General features: G+C 33.5%; 3 protein-coding genes across 10 annotated transcripts in view; 2 read left to right on the top strand and 1 right to left on the bottom strand.

Annotated features, from left to right (window-relative positions):
- The window catches only part of LOC111455977 (myosin-11-like), a 20,476-nt gene extending 18,943 nt beyond the window's left edge, over window positions 1–1,533 (top strand). Inside the window, exons 25-26 of the mRNA XM_023097649.1 lie at window positions 670–860; window positions 1,001–1,533. Of these exons, the coding sequence (XP_022953417.1) occupies window positions 670–860; window positions 1,001–1,044 (235 nt within the window). The 3' untranslated portion in view covers window positions 1,045–1,533. The remainder of the gene's footprint in view (window positions 1–669; window positions 861–1,000) is intronic.
- A 1,197-nt stretch (window positions 1,534–2,730) lies between these two features.
- Window positions 2,731–6,332, bottom strand: LOC111456518 (mitochondrial inner membrane protease subunit 2-like). Its single transcript, XM_023098409.1, has 5 exons — window positions 6,143–6,332; window positions 4,465–4,637; window positions 4,035–4,218; window positions 3,136–3,242; window positions 2,731–3,050 (listed from the first exon to the last, which is right to left on the bottom strand). Exons 1-5 carry the CDS (start codon window positions 6,212–6,214, stop codon window positions 2,969–2,971), a joined length of 618 nt encoding a protein of 205 aa, XP_022954177.1. The 5' UTR covers window positions 6,215–6,332; the 3' UTR covers window positions 2,731–2,968.
- Window positions 6,333–6,914: 582 nt separating this feature from the next.
- The window catches only part of LOC111456517 (serine/threonine-protein kinase 19), an 11,929-nt gene continuing 10,261 nt past the window's right edge, over window positions 6,915–8,582 (top strand). For 7 of the 8 annotated variants that reach the window (XR_002712774.1, XR_002712777.1, XR_002712775.1 and 4 more), the window contains exons 1-3: window positions 6,916–7,133; window positions 7,217–7,290; window positions 8,119–8,199. Coding sequence is in view for 2 of the 8 variants with exons in the window: in XM_023098407.1 (XP_022954175.1) it covers window positions 7,025–7,133; window positions 7,217–7,290; window positions 8,119–8,199 (264 nt within the window). In the remaining 6 variants the exon portion in view is untranslated. Of the gene's footprint in view, window positions 7,134–7,216; window positions 7,291–8,118; window positions 8,200–8,582 lie in introns of all 8 variants that reach the window. The other variant, XM_023098408.1, reaches the window with a different exon arrangement.

Below are 8,582 nucleotides of genomic sequence, written 5' to 3'. Positions count from 1 at the left end.
AACATACAAAAAAAAAAAAAAAAAAAAGACACAAGCCCAGAGAAAAGGGCGTGTTACAAACCTAAAAAACACAACTACAGAAAAAGACTCCAATCCAATATAATAAAACCTAGCTCATAACTCCAATCCGTCGGAACCCTGTTTGGAAGAGAACCAGATGAACCAAACGAGATCATTCACCAACTTCAAAGGGATTGAGCAAACTAGCAACCTCTGTGGTCAAGGCCTCCCTCCTACTGCCTACAAAGAATGTACAATTACGGTACAAACACAAGGGAAGAGTTTCTTTGAACAAGAACTATGGTTTTGTCTCTCCCATGTTAAACTTACCACATGAAAAATTTGACCTTAGAGTGGAGAAAGTGAAGGCTGCTCAAGGTGGAGAAGGGTTAATAATATGAAGGGAAAAAAAGCTGCAAGAGAAACCTGTGGATGGTCCTATCCTCCGACTTATTCCCCTGTGGTCCTCATGCTGTATTGGCATAGAATTCGTCCATTCTGCTATCAGGCTGATAAATATAGTGGATTACAATTGTGGGGAATACAATGGCATGTCTTGGAAAAAGTTAAATGAGCTGCTGATTTGACTGACACCGTACAACGATGGTAACATCTAATATCTACTTGCACACTATTTTGATAATATGTATCTGATTGTGTGTGTGACAGGATGATACATGGCTTGTCAAACCAAATCACGGAGATGAAAATGATCATGTGTACTCCTCCTAGGCCAGATGCATCTAGTTCTATTCCAAACAGGGTTCCGACGGATGCCACATCTAGTTGCTCTTATTCATCGTCAGAAGACTTCACCTTTCCTGTTCCAAGTTCGTCCATGCCAACTTTCTCTTCATTTGGTACCAACACTATAAATTTTCATGGTGTTTGTATGGTTAAAAGTAACAATAAAAATTGTAAACATACTTGCTTAACTCTTGTTCCTCTTTTTAGGAGCAAAGGTTCTCATTGCTAACAGTGTTCCATTTGCTCTTTGCAGGATCTGACAATGACAGGGAAGGGGGATTCTCTGACTACTTCTAATGCGACCTCCTGTACATTTCTTCTTCCCTCCAAATATATTTACTACATATTACTCCAAATATAATTAGGAAAGTTGTCATAGAATTCCTCAGTTTTCAAAAGCATTTTTAGCATAGCTCCTGCATTAAAAGGAACAAGGAATAGTAGATAACTTAACTGCACAGAGATTCAACTACCAAAACCCTTTTGACCTTTTAGTTGCTACTTTTCTATCTTATATACGCTCACTTAAATGCTTAGATAATTTTCTAGTCCTGAGACAATCATTAGTATTCTATATTTATAATCAGTTTCACTAATTTCATTCTTTATGGTACTGTATATTATTCTGACAATAGACAATTTGTTTGGAAATTGCTGAATTTTGAAGAGTACTCACACCATTGTAAAACAATATTTTCACCACTTCACAGTTTATTGTAGGTTTCACATGTACGTTGAATTTTGTTGTACTGAAATTATTAATAGTATCGAGTTCTCTTAACACCATACTTCTGTTTATATAAATCGTGTGTAAGATCTTGTAATGGATGAATGACCAACTCATTATAATGAGTTCAATTTTAGTGTTACTTTTGCACTTATTTTATATTCTAGCCTTTTGATGAATTATTAAACTTGTAGATAACCTTTTAAATGTCTATGCTTGGGAGAACATTTTTTCTTTCTTTACCTCTTATGCTTTTATACATGTGGATTTCGAACGAAACGAGACATTTCAAGGCATATTAGAATTTGACATTTCTAATTCTTAAAAACGACGAAAGTTAGTTAAATAGATTGAAAATGTTTGAATTCTTTCATTCCGCTTTGTTATTGAACTCAAGAAAAACAATCCATGAAGTATATAGTCCCTAGATCGACCAAACAAATTGTTTATAGCATTCAACTTTCGATATTTTTATATAAAAGCTTTTCTTATGACCTTTTTAATCCACGAACAACTAATCTCCCGGCTTAAATATTGAAGGACTAAGTGAGGCTAAAATATAAAACCTAAACCATTTGAAGTACTTTTCAAATGTACATTTTTCCATCTGAACTCCATAAAACAATTTTTTTGGGGGTAATGACATCCCTTCCACCTTGCTGTAAAGCCGAAGGAAGTGGTTGAACTTTTAACATTGACCATAAAAAAAGAGCAACAAACAATAAATCTTTGAGTGTATACTTAAAAGGTTAGAAAAACTAACAAATAAGAGATCTAATAGAGATGAAGTCAATAATGATTTCTTCAAGTCTATCGAAAGATGGTAGGTACGCGACATAAACTAGATACAACTCAAGTCAGTCTATACCTATAATTTTAATTTTTTTTTCTAGAATAAGAAATGGAACTCTACTACCTCAAGGTTGTAATACTTTCTATATATGTATATATATATATATAATTAAAAGTTTAACAATCTAATCCTTATCATCTAAAACCTTGTAAAGGTGTGGAGGAGATCATACACATACAAATTGGTACACTACTTAGAGGCCAAATGTACTTAGAGGCCAAATGTATTTACAAACTGCATAGACAAAATCAATACACTTCATGTGGATTGAAATTTTTATGGTATGGATTAAACTATTACAAATTGTAAAATACTAAAATTTATGAATTAAGTTGTTTCAACCTTCAATTTCATCCAACTATATCTTAAACTTAAATAAATGTTGCGATTTAACCATAAAGTATTTTAGTACCAAACCGGTAAGTAGATCAGTAATCATCTTATTGCTTTTTTCAGAAAGACAGAAGTAAACCTGAATATAGGGAAAATCTGATGGATGTTTATCGACCATTTTCATGCTTTAGTAAGCATGCAACTCAATATCCCCAAAATCCATTGAAAATTTTGGGTTTCATCTGCAAGGAAAAATTGGCAAAAGAGATTGATTACATACAAAGTCCAAATCAAGATAAAACTCTCTTTCAGGCCTTGTGATTTTTCGCCATCTCATCCACATCCAGTTCGATTTCCAATATTGGTGAATCCTTTTTCATGCTAAAATCACTAGTAAAAACAAACACAACTCAGTTAGTCCCAAGAGCTTTTTTTTTTTTTTAAAGAGCAGACTACACAGTGAATAGTAGCTAACCTATTCTGCACTGGGCCATGGTCGACCGCTGTTCGTAGGCAATATATGGCTCTGCCTACAATGTCTGACATCGTAACTGGACCAAATGTTCGACTGTCGTACGCCTCCTTATAAATGAGAGGGAAGGGGGGAAATTTAGTTTTGTGATGAAGATTACAACACTTATCAAATCATTACACAACACAGCAAAGAGAACCATAGAATGCATGTTCAATTTGAACCAAATCTTGACGAATTTGTCTTTTAACAAATAAGCCTTCTGGTTGGGAAACAACAAACAAGAGATAGAGCAATACAATTTTTTCCTTTCTAAACCACTCATGTGATGCATTTGCATTTATGCATTCCTATATTTCTGGCACCTAGAAACTGCAGTTCAAAACTAAGTTTTGTACGTTTCTTCTTTTAAAAAAAAAGAACAGTTTTTCCATAGAACATGGTCCAAAACTTTTTCCAAGTGTATGATCAAGATTTCTATAAATTCAAAATGACGAGTGGTTTTTTTATGCAAAGTTCATAAACTAAAATGGAATGTTTGGACGTTTACACACTCACACACACAAAAAAAAAAAAAAAAAAAAGAACTCCAAATAGTTTTCGACAATTATGTGAAAGGACACAACAAAAAGGGGCTAAAATTACGCGATTGAAAATTAACAAAACGAGCAAAGTTTTTATAGCATGAAGTGGTTTTGGCATTAGCTGCTCATAAAATTCCATAATTAAAAAAATATAAATAAAAAATAAAACTCAAAGTGCACCAGAAATCTCAAATGGCAAGATAACCAAAAGGGTATGGACCTAGGGCAAAAAGGTACCACCATCATAGAGAGACCAATACCAATGCTGAGGAAAAAACTATTTACAGCAAAATTATGGTGATTGTCATTGTATTATACCTTCGGCTTCAACTCCTCGTTATCTGCCAACAACCAGCACTGATCCTTCTCAAGCATGAAAGGCTTATCTTTTTCATCTGTAGACAGCATTTCATACCCTTCAACTGCAACCAATCTTCTCACAAGATAGTTTTCTGGTTTTTCTGGCTCCTTCACCACCACGACATCCCCAACAAAAACACTCCTGTGAAACAAATATCTCTGCCATTAAGGAAGAGAGTTGGTAAAAAGTACAAGCTAAGAAAATCTAGAATTGAAGTAGGATCCTACCTAAATTACAGGTTTTAAGGAGCATATGAACTATTCAATGACTAAATTCCAATTTCTACTCCGAAAAGCATAATCAGTTCTCTCTAGAATAGGAAACTGTTCTTGCAGCAAAAGAGAATATATATTTTTATACTAAGAGGAAGACGAAGACGAAGTTTACGTTGGATCTGCAGCAGGTAATTTGCGTATGAGAAGCGTTCCCCCTGCCTCACCTACAGTTGGGGCCATCTCCTCTCCCTTAATCCAATGGAGGTATGTGAGCTTTCCCTGAAGTAAATTCTTCCAAACGGCATCACCTACTTCTTTGTCAGTAATTTGACCTCCTTTATAGTTCTGCATCAGAGTAAAGATTCTTCTTGTAATCGTTTATATACCATAGTTGAAAGGTTGAAATGGTTAAGACATTTCAACTTTTTTCTCAATCAAACACTTCTTAGAGTTCAAAAGTTTCCTATCTAACAACCAACAAGAATTTAACCGAGATATAACTACAAGAAAATCCAGAAGAGATAGAAGATGCATGAAGGAGTGGAGAGATAAATCATTTTAATATTTCTTATAAGAATAGAGAAAAAAAAAAATCAGAAGATCTAAGACGGTTTAGCAAGTACGATATGAATTTTTGGGAACTGGCATTAGCTATGCACCATTTGCTTTTTCTGGCAGACGGTTTAATTGTCAAGTCCCAGCAGCTTACACACATTCAACATAGAAATTCCTGGCCTGCTTAAACTTCTCAAACATTAGAACTATATCTCTAAAAGAAGCTAAAAAGAACACTCATTGAGAAAAAGAAACAATTAAAAGAAAAATAATTTTTTAAAAAAGGAGATTAATTAAAGAAAAACATATATATAGAGGACTACAACAGAAGGCCAAGAAACCAAGTATATGGACAAAACTCGGAAGAATTATTCTTTTCATTTGAAACACACATCTAATTTTCCAAGCAGTAATTTTATTAAAAAGAAATAGATAAATTATGTTTTCTTCTGAAAAAGAGCCTAGCAGCAATATAGAGAGGATGCACCTTGAGAAATATTCAAAATCTAGCCAAAAACACAATTAAAACTTCCTCCCAAACCTCCCTCAAGAAAGGGCAGTCAATATATATATATATATATATATATATATATATATATATATATATATTTAGCCTATGAAATGAACACCAACATGGAGAGACGGTAAACATGAGAAAGTTGCAACTAACAAAAATTAAACATTCTTTAGATATCATGTGAAAGAATTTAACCTATGAGTATTTTAAATTCATATAGGGCTTTAATCTTATGTTTTTAAATGCCCTTGCTAATTTGCCCGCCCCCGACAGGTAAATGGTAAATGACAACATGAGTTAATCATAAATCAAACCGACAAACCAAGAATTAACATTGAAGAAGTGGCCATTCAAGAAACAGTTAAACAAACAGAATTCTACAAATTCTTCAGTAAAGAATGCCGAATTGTAATAATGCACCAATCAACTTAATTTTTTTTTAGTAAAGATAAACATCAATTGTCACAGAAAATCGACAGCCAATAACCCATAAACAATGAACAAAACCAGAAGACTCATTAATGATCGAAAACCAAAAACAAGAAAATCAAGAAATGCGAATTGAAATTCCAAGAACGCACATCTAAAACTTCAAAAACGAAAATTCCAAAGCCCGATGACAAACAACAGTACAAGAAATGTGATTATTCTAAAGAAATTCCAATAATGTTCGAATAATAAAAAAAAAACTAACAACTTATGAAGCCGAAACACAGTAATTCAACAAAAACCATAAGAAAAAATTGAAGAATAGGGTTAGAGAGAGAAAGTGAAAGACCTTCCAACTGAGAGAGACGGAGTACTCGAGCTTGTGGGCGATGTAGCGGAACCAGGTGGAGAGGGAAGCCATTTCAAGAAGATAATTTGCCGGTGGATGAATGTCTTGGCGAAGCTTGATGCATACCTTGATCCTAAAACCCAAAAAATCAAAATCTGCCAAGTTCTTTAAACCCTTTACTCAATACATGGATTTTCCCCGTTTTTTCATATTAATTAATAAAAATAAAATAACACTGACAAAAATATTTTATCTTCCATTATAAATTTAATCTAATTCTTTAATATTTTTAAAATGACCGAATTTATTAAATACGAAATTATTAATTTAGTGTTTTATCGAATATAAAATTCTAATATATATCTAATAGGTCGATTAATTAACCGAATATATATTTTTTTTAATTATAAAGTATAATAAAAAAAATTATTGAGAGGCGCTATGTTGGTGACTGAATGGCGTACTGCCGAGCCTCCTTCTCTACGTATATTAAATTATTCATATTTTTTTAAATAATGAACCCAACCTAATTAAATAAGCAACAGTTCAGTAGCATACCACCAGATAAGTTTAACGTGTTTTAAAATTATTTTTTTTTTTTAATATAATAAAATTAATTCGTTTAATTAAATTTTTTTGTTGGTAATATATATAAAATTTATTAGAGTGGTTGGATGGAATAAATAATTATAAAATAAAAAATATATATATATAAATAATGAAGAAAAAATTAATTTTGAAAATTAGGAGTAAGTCGGGTTTAATTCAGTTGAAATTAATTTTAGGGCTAAGCTGAAGGGAACAAAACTGGAGGGAAGAGATTCCTTCTCACAGTTACAGTTGAGGTGGAAGAAGCTACTGCATTGATCCAATTCCGCGCCAATGAACAGTTCTTCGGAATCATCTAAAGCAAGGAAACGCCGAAGAGAGGCCGAAATTGAAGACGATGGCGATGGCAATGGCAATGGCAATTCTGAAATTGATTCTCTAGGTACTGTCTGACCACTTTCTATCATTTTATTCGCCTAAACACTGATTGAGTCATGAAGTGTGTTACTTTTACTTTAAATGCAGAGGATTGTCTTACATTTAGCGATACTTTGGTGGCGCTTCGTATGATGCGAGTTCAGTTTCCCAACATCGACAAGGTTCGTGTTCTTTAATCTCCTTCGATTTTTGTCTCCGTAGTTAGGTTGAGTATTTTATTGTTCGTTTCATGGAGACGCTGAGAATTGAGAGCCAGAGATATGTGTGTGTATTGGGACTATTCAACTTGTTTAACCGAGTGATTCAAAATAATTATAGTTAGTAGGTCATTTATTCCCAGAAAATGCCATGTATCGGATATGAGAGCCTCGGCTATGTTTGACGGCCATCGAAGGTTTCCAGTTGAGGAGAAATTTCATGTGGGAAATTCTTTTTCGGTTGTTTATGAACCTACTGGATGGAGAGAACCAAAACTTTTTTTTGGCGCTAGTTCAATCCTCAAACAAACTTAGTAATTCCAAGCTGAAGTCGGGTAGATGCCCAAATGAAGGAATCTTTGAAGACGTATGGGTGCTGTGGCGCAAGGATCTTTTCCCCTGCATCGAAGAAGAGGCAGACTCTGTGATATATGGGCACTAGTAGGGATTTTTCTTTAGGATTAACATTGCTTTAGTGTTCTTGCAGTAGTGTGCATGTTCTATATTATTCTTCTCATTGTAATCTTCACCGATGGAACTTGCAGAGTTATTGAAGGCAGAATCAAAGTAACTTAATTAGTGGTGAACATGGGAAAATAGAAGTTCATGTCATTGTGCAGCACATAACTAGTTATTTATTAGTCCGTCCTCATGAATTTGGTTTGTCCCCTGTTTTCTGCCTTGCTTTGCAATCTATGGAGCATTTGCATCTTCGTTTGAAAGAAATCAATCTGAGTCAAGCTCATAAAACATAAGTTTCTTATTATAGTATTTACTTTTCCTTGTTTTCAGGTGTCAGTTCAGCCATTCATTTTGCAATCACAGTTGTATAGTACTTTGAAAGACCGAACAGAAGTAGACAGGGAACTAGAGGTCTGTACTTCTTTCCTCTCTTCTACCCTGTAATTTCTAGGTTTGTAAGTTTTTCTCGGAGAATTAACCTGCGACGTCGGAAACTGAAAGATTAGTTTTTGGTGCATGTGAGGCAATGCCGAGCAACACAAACTTTGCATTTTTTTATAAAATAAAATTTCTTAATTTATATTTTTTTATGGACGAGAAACTGAAAATATATTCAAAAGAGGAAGAATAAGCATAAGGCTGGGGGTAGACGGAACCCAAACCCCTCCCAAACAAGCTACAAAAGAATTGCCTTCCAACATGTTATAGCCATTATAGGGCTATTATTACAACTTTTTTTTTTTTTTTTTTTTTTTTTTTTTTTTTTTTTTTTTTTTTTTTTTTTTTTTTTTTTT

Source organism: Cucurbita moschata, unplaced genomic scaffold (genome assembly GCF_002738365.1).
Source record: "Cucurbita moschata cultivar Rifu unplaced genomic scaffold, Cmos_1.0 Cmo_Scf00018, whole genome shotgun sequence".
NCBI lineage: Eukaryota > Viridiplantae > Streptophyta > Magnoliopsida > Cucurbitales > Cucurbitaceae > Cucurbita > Cucurbita moschata.
Note: the sequence above shows the minus strand (reverse complement) of the source record. Positions and strands in the feature narration are given on the sequence as shown.

Bases quoted from the DNA above. Each gene is read 5' to 3' on its own strand.
- LOC111456518 (XM_023098409.1), bottom strand. From the start codon at position 6,214: ATGGCTTCCCTCTCCACCTGGTTCCGCTACATCGCCCACAAGCTCGAG. The intron at 4,638-6,142 runs GTCTTTCACTTT...ACTCTGATGCAG, and splicing joins CCGTCTCTCTCAGTTGGAAG to AACTATAAAGGAGGTCAAAT. The intron at 3,051-3,135 runs GTTAGCTACTAT...TGTTTTTACTAG, and splicing joins CATGGCCCAGTGCAGAATAG to TGATTTTAGCATGAAAAAGG.